The sequence below is a fragment of the Sylvia atricapilla genome, chromosome Z (assembly GCF_009819655.1).
Source record: "Sylvia atricapilla isolate bSylAtr1 chromosome Z, bSylAtr1.pri, whole genome shotgun sequence".
NCBI lineage: Eukaryota > Metazoa > Chordata > Aves > Passeriformes > Sylviidae > Sylvia > Sylvia atricapilla.
In genome coordinates, this window is record NC_089174.1 from 39,657,504 (window position 1) to 39,673,557 (window position 16,054).

A 16,054-nucleotide genomic window follows, 5' to 3' on the forward strand; every position below is an offset into this window, starting at 1 on the left:
GGGTTGCTATTATTCACTCAATAACTCTGCCAAGAGGTACCTTTCCAGGAGCATGCTGTAATCAGCAGTTCTGGGTCAAACCAGAAGTACTTTTACCAAGAATTTCTGAATGTTTTACCCTGTACCTCTCCATTCAAGCCCTCTGAAGGTCGCATTACTGGACACAGTGAAACAGAGGTATCATACGTACCACCTCACTGGAACATTCCAATCACTCGACTCGATTAACCCTCCACCTCGCATTTTTCCGGACGTTACAAATACTCGGCGGTGGGCTCTGCCGCCTCACATTTTCGCGCCGGCTGGCCAAAACGCCGTTTAAGCATTAAACCCACCGGCAGCCACACGGCCTTGCCCTGCCGGCAGCGTGCAGCCCCGGCGCTGCTCCCCCGGGCACGGGGCACGGTGAGCGGCCGCGGGGCGGGGTGAGGCGTGGCGGGACGGGGGCAGGCAGGGGCCGCCGGGGCGGGGAGTGGAGCCTGTCCGGCGGCGACGGCGGCGCGGGAGCGGCGTGCTGGAGGCACGAACAGAGGGCAGGCGGACGCGGGGACCGAGAAAAGCCCGGAGGGGCGGTCGGGAGGGAGGTCGGGGGTATCCGGGCGAGGCGGCAGCGGGCAGCGACGGGGAGCGGGGAGCCGCGGGGATTGGCGGCGGCGGCGGGGCAGGGCCGGGGCCACCCCAGCCCCGCCCGGCCCGGCCCGGTCCTGCCCAGCGCAGCCCTGGGGCCCGAGCGGCGCCGCGCAGGCGGCGAGGTCGGATGCGGCGGCCCCGGAGCGCCGTGGGACGCGGCGCGGACGCAGCAGGTACCCGAGCTCCGCGCCCTGCCCGCCCGGCTCCTGTCCCGGGCTCCTGTCCCGGGCTCCTCTCCCGGGCTCCTCTCCCGGGCTCCTCTCCCGGGCTCCTCTCCCGGGCTCCTCTCCCGGGCTCCTCTCCCGGGCTCCTCTCCCGGGCTCCTCTCCTGGGCTCCTCTCCCGGCCCCCGTCGGCGCCGTGCCGCTCGGGCTGCCGGAGCGGGAAGCCCTGCTCGGGGTGTGGTGCAAAGGAGTGGTGGCTGGCACGGAGCGGCATCGAGCCGCGTGGGGACCCCGGGTCCAAGGGTCCTCACTCCCCGTGGGTAGAACGGTGTTCTCTCTGTGATACCGGCACGGTGCGGACACGTCGGGTAACTTAAACAAGATGTTTGGTCCCTCCAGAAGGGTCAAGCGGCAGCGCTAATGTAAATTTGAGAACAGTTACTGAAGCTTGAAGTGGAGGGAATAGGTGGGGAGCGCTGGGAGACGCGGGAAGAAGTCAAAATGCCTTCCCTTTAACGACCACGAGTTAAACCATGCGGGAGTTCCCCTGTGAGGTGTACATGTGTGCTACTCGGTGTTTCCAAATTCAGACTGATGTCTGAAAGCCAGAAGCCAAGAAAAGTAGCTATTTGTTTTCTCGAGGCCAGCACATTCACTTAAGAAAAAAAAAAAATCTTTTAAAAGTTTGTGTTCTCTAAGACATTTTTCTGCAGCACGTGTTTATTTGTCTAAACTTCATTTGCATCTAGCACAGTTTAATATCAGTGGAAATGTGTATTGTAATGTGCCGCTCTTCTCAAAAGTCTTTTCTGTTAATGAGATTACAAGGGTGTGCCTGATAAATTACGTGTGTTTACTTTTCATCTGGAAAGACTTTACAGATACATAAAATATAAAAAAGGTTTGGCTTCAGATTTGCATTCTTGTCTTTCCCTTTGTTGTTTCAAAAACTTCTGGTTTTGGCCAGAGTGTATTGTAGTACGTGGAAGCAGAGGGAGAACTGCAGTATGTGTGGTGGTGGTGAAGGGGCATCAGGTTTCTTTGGTCAAGTCTGTGGCTATTTGGAAAATAGGAAAACACAATTCCATATTAGGAGTGTACTGAATGTGTGGTATCATATGTTCTTCTGCAGGCAAAAGTACATAGCAGAAGGGCAAGTCCTCTGCTCACTTTATTCTCACTTGTTGCTTTCACTTCAGGAAAATTGAGAGCAGGTTGGCTTGCTTTTTGAATACACAGATTTCCTATTTCTTTCAGATATAAAATGCCCATGACTCATGAGAGGATAAAAGTTCTCAGCTCCCTGTGGGACCCGTAACCAGAGACCCCACTGGAAACAGTCAAGACGTACGGGAGGGAGATGGTTGCTGAAGGGTTTTAACATCCCCGTTATCACAGGCTTCCTGGTGCCTCCTGGCACTGGGAAGTACATGTTCTCAGAGAAAAGTTACAGGCCGGGTTAGCCAGTGAGATTTATGACCCTGAGTTTCTACCTGTACCACTTTGTGGCTCAGTTGGTGAAGCCAGAGGGGCTGTGTCTTGCCACAGAGCAGATCAAGGGTCTGTGGCCTTCCACACACCATTGCTTCTTTCATGGTGTGTGTGTGGCAGAGGGACCATACAGATACTGGTGGACCCTCTCCACCAGGGATGTGATCCATGGTAAAGAGCCGCTGCTTTAATTTGAAAGGGTGCTTAACCCTGCCAGGATCCTTGACCTCTGCAGGAGACCACATTAAGCTCTGTCCAGTGGTTAAACCCCAAAGTGTGCTGGTGGGCAAGGAGGTTGCACAGGAGGGGGGATAAACTGGTGCTCACAGCTGACCCCAGTTGTCTCCATCCTTGGAGCTGGGACAACAGAGGTCAGCCAAATAGCTGGAGAAAGCAACTGAATTGTTCTGAACGTGACTGTGTTCTTGATATTGTACCACTGCCTTGATTTGGTAGTTTAGCAATCTCTGTTTTAGCCAGCACATCCATGAGGAAGTACCGTCAGATTTCCTCTCCACTGCAAAGAGGTTTAAACTTCTAATGGTACCTGGTAGCGCAGAAGTAGGGATCTTCTGCTTTGCTTTAGAGGAAATAAAACGAATTTCCAGTGGTTTCAAGAGTCTGGCATGCTGAGGTACCTAACCATGGCAGTCCTGGGCAAGCAACATGCCACAGACAGGTTCTTCAGGTAGTTTTTAAAATATTTTGAAAGTACATCCATACTTTTCAGCTAGTATGTGACTGGGGCAAACTTGTTTTGAGGAATAAATCATTGAGCTGTCACAAAGCAGTGACATGTTATCCTGAACCTGACTTAGTGCTTTCATGTTATTATAATGCATAACCAACATTAATTTTTCTAACTGGTAAAGAAAAAGTGTGCTTTCTGAATTACTGGCTCCAAAGCAGGAGGTAAACAAAAGACAACTATGGCTGCATTATATTACTTGGAAATGAATTCTAATTTATTACATTATTTATATTAACTTTCAGATGTCTTATGTGATACTCAGTCAGTGAGAGTCCTGGTTTAATAACATTACAACTTTCATTGTTGTCTTATTAGCTTTGCAGGGACAAAGATTTACTTTTGTGATACTAAGTTTGCTATAACAATTTTAAGAGAAGTAATTAGTAACAATGGCTGAGGCTGTAGGATTTCTGCTGATTGAGTGCATCATCCCTGCTTTCAGCCGGGGGAACTGGTATAGTACCATTATCTTTAGTAGAATCATGACACTTTACATCTGCTGAGTTGCAACTGATAAACTCCGATGTCTGGCATATAATTTTCTTCACAGAAAAAAGATGTATTTGCCCTTTGATAGACAAGAGTGATAACTCACTTGAAAATGACTTAAAGAAATATTTATTTTGTTGCATGTGGTGCTCTTAAATGATAGGAATATTATTCTCTCAAGGAAGTCATCAGACAGTCTGGTGGGTATTGCTGGTTGAACTATTATTAACAAATACTTTTCTAGTCAAATGTAATTGTTTATTTTACAGTGGAAAGCACTTGCAATTCATATGGACACAGTGGGATTTTGTTATAAGCCAATACAACGAAAGACTGTGACCGTTAATGTGATAACAGTGCGCAGATTGTAACTGAATTACAATTACACTGAACCTTAGCTGAGGTGAAGTTTGTTGAGAGCTTCACTGTTACCATGCTTCAGAGAAGAATTTAACAGCTCAAGGGCTCTACTCAGCACTTGGGAAAGGAATGAGGTGGTTGCTGTAATCTTCTGAATAAAAAAGGACCAAGGACACCAATCAGCAACTGTGTTTCTTGTATGTCTTTCCCAGTGGACCTCTTCAACCATAGTAGTTTGGACCTATGAACTAGACTGGGGAAATAACAGTGGGCAAACACCAAATTATTTTCTCAGAAAGTAATTTTAGAACATCCTGAATGTACTAAAGAATTCAAGTCAGTTCACTGTAAGCTTTTATCAGATAACTTCTTTTCTGAAGGAGGGAATCAAGGAAGAGGAAGGGTGGGAAAATAGGGTGTGGGTAACCATTTAAATCCCTTTACTTTCATCTGGGATGTGGTTTGCTCTTCCTGTCATCCTGAGAAGGCACTTGAAAATGCACCTCTGACTTCTCAAGTGCCCAAAACAGTCTGTTGGGTCAGCAGTGACTCACACATTTTTCTGATCTTAAGAAACCTGCATAAAGAATCATAAAATCAGAGAATGGATTGGGTTGGAAGAGACCTTAAAGATTATCTTGTTGCATGCCTCCTTACCTGTCCTTTGAAACTGTCTTTAATGTGTTTAGAAAATGTTTATGACCCTTGAGTAAATAAATGCTATGGTAAGGAGCTCCAGCTTTTAAAAACTTCCCTAATCTAAGTAATTTAATTTTCAGCCCATGAAAAGTATTTTCCCAGCCAACACAATTTTTTTTTTACCTTTCCAAAAAAAAAAAAAAGACTTACAAATCTGGATTTGGTTCACATGAAACAAGTTCTGTCCTCATCTCCATCCTTGTTTTCTTAGAAAAGTGAAAAATTGGCCATTTGCTCATCCTCAGTGCATACATTTGAGGCATGAGCACTGATTGTCATTAGAGTATGCAGCAACTAAACTGCAACATTTTTGATAAAACAATAAGTGCTTCTGACATCATCTGATATTTTTACTGTGCAGATCTCTTCTGGTATTTTGAAAAACATTGAAATATCTGCTGTGAAAATGGAACCTCAAAGTCCATAGGAAGGTGTTGCAGTAAATCTAAGTTATAACTTAAAGAAAATCAGAATTTCTGAGAAAGACAAATCTGGTGTCACTATTTTTTATTTTTAAAAAACCTAAGAACTTTAAATATATGTCCATTGTACGTACGCAAAGGGGGAAAAAAGGTAAAGTTCACTATAAAGAAAAACAATACTTAAAAAACATGACTTCCCATGTTTATTTTAAAAAACGTAGCTGAAGTCCAACTAATTTGTGTGAGAGGTAGGATTTGCTTTATGATGACTGGCTTTTGGTGCAGCTTCTTAATTGTAAATAGCAGAAATCGATACCATTAACTGGGGGAAGTTATTTTACATGCACGCTGGCATCAAGACTTGACACCAACTTTCTCAAGATCTTTCCTACCTTGGGTCTACATGGCAAAGAAGAACAAGCTTAAAAAACACAGTCTGCCCTACTGGTGAGGAAGCAGAGATGGTTTGGTAGTGTATTGATAGTGCTGTGTACAATTAGGTCTTTTTGAGAGGAAATGAACTGCTTGCTGTGCACACTATGGCTTGCTAGGTCTGTTTGCCAGTCCTTCTCATGGCTCTTCTGTGTGTTTTTCAGCATGGAAGTTCTGTATGGGGGAAATGCCTTTGAGCAGTTGGCTACATTGCCCCTGTATTTCTGCATCCAGGCTGTGTCTGGGCTTACCTACAGCTACCGTGAGAGGCATGCAGCAGAGCTCGACCTTGGTACCACATCAGTCACAGTCCCTAACCCCTGGCTCCTGGGTGCATGTTGCAGCTTAAGCACTGGGTGACATGGGAAGACAATGATATTTATGTTCATTTGTCGATTTTATTTCCAGAGCCTGGTTTGAGAGCCACTCTCCCAAGTTAATATGCGAGGTTTGCTGGAGGTGGGGATATACAACGCCTACCCAGAGGAGCATTGGGAAGAACGTGGCTTGATCTCCCTCTTGTGGAAAATTATTGGAACTATATTCTTGTGATACTGAAGAAAAAAAATCCAGCATCCGTCAAGAAACAAATGATGGCAGCAGTTACCATGCCAACTGATGCTATTGTCAGCCCTCAAGGAAATGAGGAGGTGGACTCTCTGATTGTACTGCATTATAATTACACAGGAAAGCTTATTTTAAGGGAAAAGGCAACTGATAAAATAGACCTGCCCACTATTTCATTTCTGATCTTATGTAGTTTCATAGTCCTGGAAAACTTGATGGTGTTGATTGCCATATGGAAAAACAATAAATTTCACAACCGCATGTACTTTTTTATTGGCAATCTAGCTCTCTGTGATCTTTTAGCTGGGATTGTTTACAAAGTAAACATTCTTATGTCTGGGAAGAAAACTCTGAGCTTGTCCTCCACAATCTGGTTCATTAGGGAAGGTAGCATGTTTGTTGCCCTGGGAGCTTCCACTTTCAGCTTGCTAGCGATAGCTATTGAGCGGCACTTGACCATGATTAAAATGAGGCCTTACGACGCAAATAAAAAATACAGAGTGTTCCTTCTCATTGGTACATGCTGGCTTATTTCAATTTCCCTGGGTGCCCTCCCCATCCTCGGTTGGAACTGTATAAACAACTTACCAGATTGCTCAACAATTTTGCCCCTGTACTCCAAAAAGTATGTTGTGTTCTGCATTAGTATCTTCATAGCCATTTTGGTTGCCATTGTCATCCTGTATGCCCGCATCTACATACTGGTTAAGTCCAGCAGTCGTAACGTCACCAACCACAATAACTCGGAGCGGTCCATGGCACTCCTTAGGACTGTTGTGATCGTTGTTAGTGTCTTCATTGCATGCTGGTCTCCACTGTTCATCCTGTTCCTCATCGATGTGGCCTGCAGAGTCAAGGAGTGCTCTATCTTGTACAAAGCCCACTGGTTTATTGCTCTGGCTGTCATCAATTCTGCAATGAACCCTATCATCTACACCCTGGCCAGTAAGGAAATGCGTCGGGCTTTCTTTCGTCTTGTTTGTGGCTGCCTGGTGAAATCCAAGGTGGCCAGATCTTTGCCTATTCAACCCACTCCAGATCACAGTCGAAGTAAATCCAGCAGCAGCAATACCCAGAAGCCAAAGGAAGATTTCCCACCAATAAATGTTCCCTCATGTATTCCTGAAAAAAATGAATCTTCATTTCACAACGGGAACTTCTGTAAGTAAAGGACTCCTTGAGATAAGTATTTTTATCTGGTTTTTAGGTTTAAGCTACAGGTGTAGTTTAAATATTCATGCACTTCAGTCACAGAGGAAAACACTAACCACTTATTTAACTTTGAGAACTTATTTATCAACAATCATTTGCCTAGAGTGTTCATTCAGTAACACACCTGATCCAGAAAAATCCTTTCATGCTACCCAGCAGCCAGGACAGAGCCCATGCTCAGCTAAGGACATCAAGTGCCACAATGGCATTGCATACTAAGGCTTCATCTGACACTTACTGATCTTGCAAGACATCACTAAAACCTGTTAGAAATTCAGTATTCACTAAAGACTGTTGGTGAATGTAAGATGAGCCCAGTTATTGCCAGTTGGGAGAATTCATTGCATAAGTTGGTGATTATAGTTCTCTACATGTATCTTGCTGTTGTGTTAATGGCCTTATAAGTATGTGGTATAAATAGCTGTATATTTGTACAATTTCTCGTTAAAGTCATTGATTGGTAAAAGTTTACAACTTGCTAAACATTGTATTGTAGTATACAGTGTGACTAAATGTACAAATAGATGTGTTTCAATGGGGATATTTAAAATGAAGTAGTAGCTTTTAACTTTCAGAAACTTTAACAAGTCATATCAATGCAGTATTTTTATTTTTTTCCAATGTTAGTCAAACTTTTTGTGTTTAGTGAAAGACAACATGACAGTTGTCACTGTGGCATTTCACAACGTATTTTAAGTAAGCAGTAGTAAACCGTTGAGAGAGGATATATATTTGCTATTTAAAGTAGTTAAAATATGACCCCTCAATACATGTGTAACAAGTGTATGTGATGTTTCAATGAATATATTTTTGCTTACTATTTTCAGTATATTTAAAATTGTATGTCCAGCCTATGTAAACCTGTGTACATTGTGAATGCACTACCTAAGCTGAGGTCCTTCAGTTCTGAAAGAGTGACATAGCATTTCAGAAAGCAATGAACTACAGTGGGTTCCTGTGGAGTTCTTTCTTTCCTCTCCAGGCCTTACCACAGTGTGGGATTGTGTTAGAAGTTCTCCCTGGGAAGTTCAGCAAGTGGGACAACATTCTATTTTCTGTCAGTGAGATCCTATCTTCTACCATTTCTGGACACTTCTGCAGATAAACAAGGGAAGATGTGGTACAACAGGGTCATGCTCAAGGGCATATCTCCATTTATACCCGGCTCTGCGTTGGATCTGGAAGGAAGGTTTGTTTAGTTAGGAAGACCTGGACCCCCAGCCATAACCTTTTGAGAGTGTTCCAGAGAAGCCTGAAAACAGCTTTATAGTTCCTCACTGCCTTATCAGCCTAAGTACAGGTTGGTGTTGAGTGTCAGAGTGGTTCCCTGAGTCCTGGAGCGGTAAAGACTTCACAGACATCTGTTTTCAGGTCCCCGTGGAAGTGGCCTGTGTAAAATAAAAAAATAAATTGTACTTTATGGCTGGAGACTTCAGTGAAGTTTGACGGGAAATTCTGGGACAAGTTCCCATTGTCTCAGTAAGAATGTATACATCTAACTTTATTGTGGTCTTTCAAGGATTTGTGTTTAATGTCTCAAAATACACTTTCCCTTATGCACAATCAGAAGTAGTTGAGACTTTTTTAATACACAGCCTGAAGGAGCTCATCCTTAAGTTTATTCTGGTCTTAATCATTTAAAGCAGCAGCATTAGACTTTTCTCAAGTATGTATAGTATATAAGTTGTGTATTGTATGTAGCAAAACCCTTTAAAATGTAGAGGTTTGCATTGTAATTATCTTTTACAAATTAACAGTCTGTAAATGTTTTATGCTGTTAGAAAAGTGTATAAGAACAAAGAAATGTATTTGAATGAAATAACTGTGAAAGAGAATAGTAAATATGAAATAATTTCTACCAAAAATGTTGAAAAGCAGTGCACTTAGAGAGGAAGAAAAAGCTAAACCAAGCTAAGCATGATGTAACTATATGGACTGTAGATACAAGCTGCAGGCTATGTAACTTTGTGAGAAATAGTCTTGGTGGCATTGCCTTGCCGTGGCTTGATTAGGTTTTAGATTTTACACTGCTATTGGGCTGTATTGTGGAAATTCTCCCCTGAAGTTGTGTCTTTTAAAACTGCAAGCTAAAATATTTGCATACTTGTGTTAGTTCCTAAAGTGATGGCACATGGCAGCTTCCTTGCTGTTGTAGAGTAGATAGGCCTTAGGAACACAATGGTTTGAGAAAACATGGTAGCTGAACCCACACCAACCCTCATGTCAAGGATGTTACCTGATTCTTGCTATATAGGTGAAAAATAAAAATTTTTAATGGCCAAAGTCCAAGAAAACGTACATAAAAGTGAGTTTTAACATCTGTGTTCTAGCCATAGCTATTGTCAGTATTGGTGCAAGGTGCAAGTCATGGAAAGAACTCCACCACCGAAGGTCATGTGATTGCTTGTTGGTACAAAACCTTTTCATTCTTTGATTTCCTTCTCTTATTTTGGAGCTGTGGGGATACTTTGTTAGTTCACTACCCTGCTGCACTTGAAGCAGGTTTCTAAGGTTCATGGCTTCATGTGTAACACTGCTAATACAATATACATAGTACTTCTGACTGGAGAAAAAAACCTGTTGTCCATACAATCTTCAGTGAGTCCATCCCATTGGAAACTATTAGGTAAGGCATAGATTGTGGAAGATTTCAGAGCAGAATTTTAAATTAGGACAAGTCAAAGGTTTTACACCAGCAGACCTTAAACAGCCAGGAAGATGACATACCCTTGAAGCTGGAAAAAGATGGAGAATATCTTCTTTCACCCTAAAATATTAGAAAACTCCTCCAAACACATCCCAGAATCTAAGCCTTTTGTCATCTAGGCTGATTTGAGCATATAGGAAACCAAATTAGGTTTTCTTTTCCAAATGGTTTTACATGGAGCAAAGGCTACAAAGGAGCCTTTCATTCATCTTATTTCATGAATTGGAATATTTGTTTTGATTATAGATTGTGAAATAAATGCAAATCCAGCCACCTATGGAGAAAATAAAGGTTTTCACAATCTGCTTTCCAAGAATCTTTTATTGCCAACAGTCTTAGAGAGTGTTTTCAACTCATTAGGTACCAGAAACATTTTGAAAAATTCTAATAAAAAAAATCTCAAACCTTTAAACTAAAGGTGTCAAGTAGCAGTCATTTTTCAAAGAATTGTGAAAAGGTTTTAGCCTTTTATGGAAAACATTCATTTAAACTCTGGGTGTTGTGCCTGACAGCAGTACTCTAGAGGCAGAAGGCTGTCTTGGTTGATCTTCTCTTGGAAATGATACCAAAATGGAAGGTGTGTGCCCAGTGGAAGCAAGGCCTAATGACATGGGAAGAATACTGAGATGCTGTTCACCAGTGTAGGGAGAAAATTCTTGAGATAAAGTTCATTTGGAGATGAAGCTGCTGGAAATGTGGAGAACAATAAAAAAAGTTATTTCAATATCACTGACAAAATGCAGCTTAGAAATAAAATCAGCCCATTAAGGGTGAGGATGGTCATCTCACAGACAGGGGCATGGACATGGCAGAGGTGTTTAATGCATTCTTTGCCTGTCTTCAACACAGATGACAGACCAAGGGAGGCTCAGTGCCCTGAGCTTTAAGGACCATGACTGCAAGAGTGATCAATTCCCAGCTGACCCTGAAATTATGTGGGACCTGGTGCTCCAGCTGGATCCCTACAAATCTATGGGGCCTGACAGGGATTTATCCAAGAATCCTCAAAGAGCTGTTGTTTCCATTGCAAAATCTCTCTGAATGATTTTCATGGGGTTTGGGGAATCCAGAGAGGTCTCAGCTGACTAAAAGCTGAAGAATGTTGTCTCAAGTTTCAAAAATGGCAGGAAGGAGGACCCTGGAAACTACAGGCCCGTGAGTGTCATTTCAGTTCCCAGTAAAATCATGGTCAAGATTGTTCTGGCAGGTATTGAAAACCTGGAAGACAATGCAGCCATCAGTCACAGCCAGCACAGATTCATGAGAGGGTAAAGTCCTTCTTGTCAAACATGATTTCCTTCTATGACAAGGTAGCCCACTTCGTTGAATAAAGGAAAACAGTTGATGTAATCTTATGGGGTTTCAGCAAAGTTTTTCATTATGTCTCAGAATCCTTCTGGACAAAATGTCCGGCCCACAGCTGGATAAACACATCATGTGATGGGTGAGCAGCTGGCTCGGGTCAGTCACAAAAGATTGCAGTGAACAGGGTGACATCAGACTGGCGATGTGTCACTGGAGGGATTCCATAGGGCCCTGTCCTCAGCCTTGAGCCCTTCAATATCTTCATAAATGACTTGGATGGAGTACTTGATGGAATGGAATACTAAGTAAGTATGCTGATGATACTACAGTGTGGGAAGCTGCCAGCTCCCTCAAAGACAGAGGCCCTGCAGAAGGACCTCAGTAAATTCAAGGACCGGTCAATCACCAACCATATGAAGTTTAACAAGGGCAAGTACTGGATTCTGCACCTGTGACGGTGGGGCCTGGATTGTGTGTGTAGGCTGGGGAACAGGAGGCTGAGGAATAAGACCCTGGAGAGCAGCAGCATGGGAAGAAACTTGAGGATGCTGCCCAGTGGCAAATTGAACACGAGTCAGCAGTGCTCTGGCAGCCAGGAGGGCCAGTTGTGTCCTGGAGTGCATCAGGCACAGCATCACCAGCTGGGCAAGAGAAGGGATTGTTCTGCTCTGCAGTGGAGCAGCCTCACCAGAATTGCAGTCCTGAGGGCAGTTTTGAGCGCCAAAAATTTAAAAAATTACATTGTCCAATAGAAAGCCATGAGGATGGTGAGGGGTTTGGAGGGGAAGCTGTATAAGGAACAGTGGAGTCTTATCTCCTCACAGAGGAGAGTGAGAGAAGACCTCACTGTGGTCTATGACATCCTCATGAGGGGAGGGGACCTCTTCACTCCCATGACCAGTGACAGACCTTCAGGAAATGGCATGAAGATGAGTCCAGGGAAGCTTCAGTTGGATATCAGAGAAAGGCTTTTCACCCAGAGGGTGGTTGGGCACTGGAACAGGCTCCCCAAGGAAGTGGTTACAGGACCAAGCCTGACAGAGTTGAAACACTTGGACTCTCAGGCACATGATGTGATTCTTGGGGTGTATAGCACAGGGCTAGGAGTTGGAAGTGATGATCCTGATGGATCCCGTTCAGCTCATGATTCTGCAAATGCTATGCAGCTGAGGGTTGTAGGCTCTGCATCTGCGATTCCCAGGGCTGGGGGAAGGCTTTGTCCCTCCTTTCTGGGTGTAGAGTCCATCCCTTGGCCTATCTGCTTGGAGGGCTGTCTGCTCCAATTAGGCCAGGCATGGCTGCTCCTTGGAAAGAGACATTTTGCAAGGAGTGACTAGTGAAGCTTTGTGCTGCCTTCAAGGCTTGTTTCCAACTGCCTAGTAAGGAAATGGAAAACACACTTGTGCGTGAAGTGCCAGTCATCAAAAAGCCTGTGTCCTAAAGGCTGCTTCTGAGCAGAATTGTGCTGATGTTCACCTGCAGGTGCCATTTCACCTGCCAGCACAACTAAGGACAGCAGGAGCAAGGAACTTGCACCATGCTGGGCCTGGAGACACTCCCTTCTCATGGCCAGACTCCTGGGGGCCAGGTGCAGCAGCACTGACTGGGACTTTCTCCAGCACCAAAGAGGGCTGGAGGCATTGTGCAGAGGCATGCAGAATTTGAAGGTGCCCTTGATACATTCAGAGCTGAGTTTCTTCTCCCCAAGAGCAGCATAACTTCCCAGGATCTGCTCAGGCTCAGCTTTTGTCCAAGGGAATGTCCCTTTTAACCAAGCTTTGGTCAAAAGGGAAGGGCGGGCCTTTGCAAGAAGACATGTAGTCAGTGGAGGAAGAGGACTAGGGTTATAGCTCAGCACAGCTGCTCTTCCTGCTCGCATGGAGACACAAAGTACACATGGAGTACACAAAGTGGCTGCCCTTGTCCTTGCATTTACTCCCCACGGAAACATCATGGAGTGGACTACCCTTTTCTATTCTCACTTATTCAGTGTGCCAAGCAGGAAAGCTACCTTTCCAGGACAGGGCATCATCTGGCTCAGAAGGAGGGCCTGTATTAATTAATGCTTACATGCTTTCACTAAAATAGTATTTGTTGAAAACAAACACGTGTTTTCCCTGTCAAAGTATGTGGAGCTCCTGTGGTGGTGTAAGGTCAGTGTAGCTGAGGTCCAGGTCTCCTCATGTGCCATTTGGTCCTGATTCATTTTTCATTCCTGATTCAACTGGGTTGAACAATTGATTGACTTACTAATATTCAGTATCCAGGTGAACATATTGGAATGGCACACATTCTGCTACAAAATATGCCTCCCTTCAGGTCAATTAAAAAACCCAAGCCCAACCCCAAACACAGCAAATAAACTTCATTAAGGAACCAGAGCATAAGAGAATAGACTCAAGCCCACTTTACAATCTAGTAATAGTGTTCACTGTTTTATTATTTTGGTTAAACATATACAAACTGAATAATCAGAAAACAGTTGCATGACACTTATATTCCAAACTACATTGCTCAAGGACTTCCTCAGAGACAAAATTTGTCTCTATAGCTAAAATATCACAGTCAGCAGAGAGGCAAAGACTTGAGATTCACAAAAGTGGTTAGGAATATAAATTATCACAATATTTCAACATACATTATTTTTCCTGCAATTCTCAGTTAAAAATATTTCTAAAAGTAATAAATATTATTAAATAACAATTGTACAATAAAACTTCCTTTTACAGCAAAATAGTCACTTTTTAGTTTTCTTGTTACTGCCCACACAATGCAAAGAAAAACATTTACCTCAAAAGAAGAAACCTAGCTTCTTTCAAGTTTTAACTCTGCAGGACTTTACTAAGAAGCAGTTATCACAGCAAACCAGACAAAAAGGACACAAATATATACTAATTATGATCTTCACATTCTTCACTTAATAGAAAATTTCACTTGATTTTGAATTCATGTATGTCTCGGTGTGTTTGGTGTTTTTTTCCTCGTAGAAGAAAAAGGAGGACTGCTGGAAAAAGCTTTCATTTGAACCTGGACTTTATTTGATCTTTATAATAGTTACATAAAGTGTAAATCCGCATCCTTATCTCAAATTCTGAGGCTACCTTTTGTTTTCTGAGTCATCTGCACTGTCTCTTTCACAGTAGGGTAGCAGAATGAGTCACCTAGCTCTAGCTTCTTTCTTCCTTTGGTTTCCATGACTTATTATGCTGTCAAACAAAGTTTAAACACTCTTTGTATGGTGCTTTTGCTAGAAATGTGGAGGTCCAGATTCTTATCCCCTTTACTGAGACAAAAAAACAATCAACCAAACAAAAAAAACCAAACCAAACCAAACCACCACCACCACCACCACCAACAACCAAAAAAAAAAAAAAAAAAAAAAAAAAGAGCCCTGCATTTTCTCCCTGGAAGCCTTAGGAGATGTTTACATTGGAGTGTGCAAAGAATAGATCAGGGCTTGGGAGAATGTCTCAATAAGAGATGAGCAGTAGGCTTTGTATCCCCAGAGGTTCTGCTTTAACTCTATCAACCAATTAGCATGTTTATAATTTGGCAACAACTCTCTATTCTCATTAGTGGCTTTAATGCCTACTGGCTCATGTTTCCAGGCTTCACATTTCTTATCCCTGAAGTTTTCTCTCCCAAGACAGCATTTCACTCTCTATCCAAGCCTCTGGTTGACTCCAGGCAAATTGTACATCTGTGTTATCTTTTCCACAAGCCTGCCCTCATTCCAGCTGCATCCAGCGCATATATGACCAAGGTCCATGGACACTGTATGCAAGTGAGTAGAGTAAGTCCAGCTGATCACAGAGCATGAAGTGGAAATTCACCACATCTTGACAGCTTTGAACACACATGGATGTGTGAAGAATGCAAACCTCAGCTTGAGCAAAAAAGAGTATGTAAGTCAAAGTGGTTTTGACAGTACACTAAGGTATGTCTGAATTTAGACTTTATGCAGACATATTTTGAAACTGTCAGGCAGATAAAAAGGGAAGTATGTCTCTTACTTCAGTTTAGACTTCATTTATGCAAATATGGATTATGGTTTACTTAATATAAATTCTTTATTTCTACCACTTACCTTGGATAAACATCAGAAGCTAAAGAACAGTTTTGCAAGCAAGATTTGTAAGTTTTTTCAGAATATTCACAAGTTCCAAATACCCCTCTGATAACTGCAAATTTCCTAGAAGGTGCAAAACTTTTCTGGTTATCAAATTTACTGACAAATGCCTAAATATGCATCATTTCTGTTATTAATGCATTATAGTTGGCATCTGGCATTGATGTGCCAGCAGCAATCATACTACAGTAGGATTATTTTTTAATTCTCCTCATCTTACTGCGCACGATGCCTGGGGACCATGGTGATAAGAAATGTGAGTATATTTTTCTATAGTGTGGAAAAAGTATGAATACAGGCTATAGAACACTTAGTGCTGACAGGCAGTGTTTACTAGACTGTTAAACATTTTGTTCCAGTGACAGTGCACACTTTCTACTGAAGTCTTGGTCCCAGGACCTTTGTTCAAGCTTTTATTGCATGTCTGGCAGACAGGTTTTGGCAAAAACAGTGTTACCTCCCATTGTGAACCCTGTAGGAAATGAAGTGAACTGAAACAACTGTATAACTGGACAAAAAGGCAGGCATTAAGCCATGGAAATTGCATCTTCTCATATGGTGATCAGCCAAGCATGGTTAGTTTGAACATTCTCTTCTTGCATTAAGGAAAGGAAAGCTGCAAGCTTCCCCACTCTGAGCAAACTCCCATTTGTCAGAAAGTAATTCAGTTTTCAAACCATATTTTCAGGTTTGATTG

General features: G+C 42.9%; 1 protein-coding gene across 1 annotated transcript; it reads left to right on the forward strand.

Moving 5' to 3' along the window:
• Positions 1 to 484: 484 nt before the first annotated feature.
• On the forward strand, positions 485 to 11,280 carry S1PR3 (sphingosine-1-phosphate receptor 3). Its single transcript, XM_066338437.1, has 2 exons — positions 485 to 803; positions 5,846 to 11,280. Exon 2 carries the CDS (start codon positions 6,028 to 6,030, stop codon positions 7,171 to 7,173), a length of 1,146 nt encoding a protein of 381 aa, XP_066194534.1. The 5' UTR covers positions 485 to 803; positions 5,846 to 6,027; the 3' UTR covers positions 7,174 to 11,280.
• Positions 11,281 to 16,054: the final 4,774 nt, after the last annotated feature.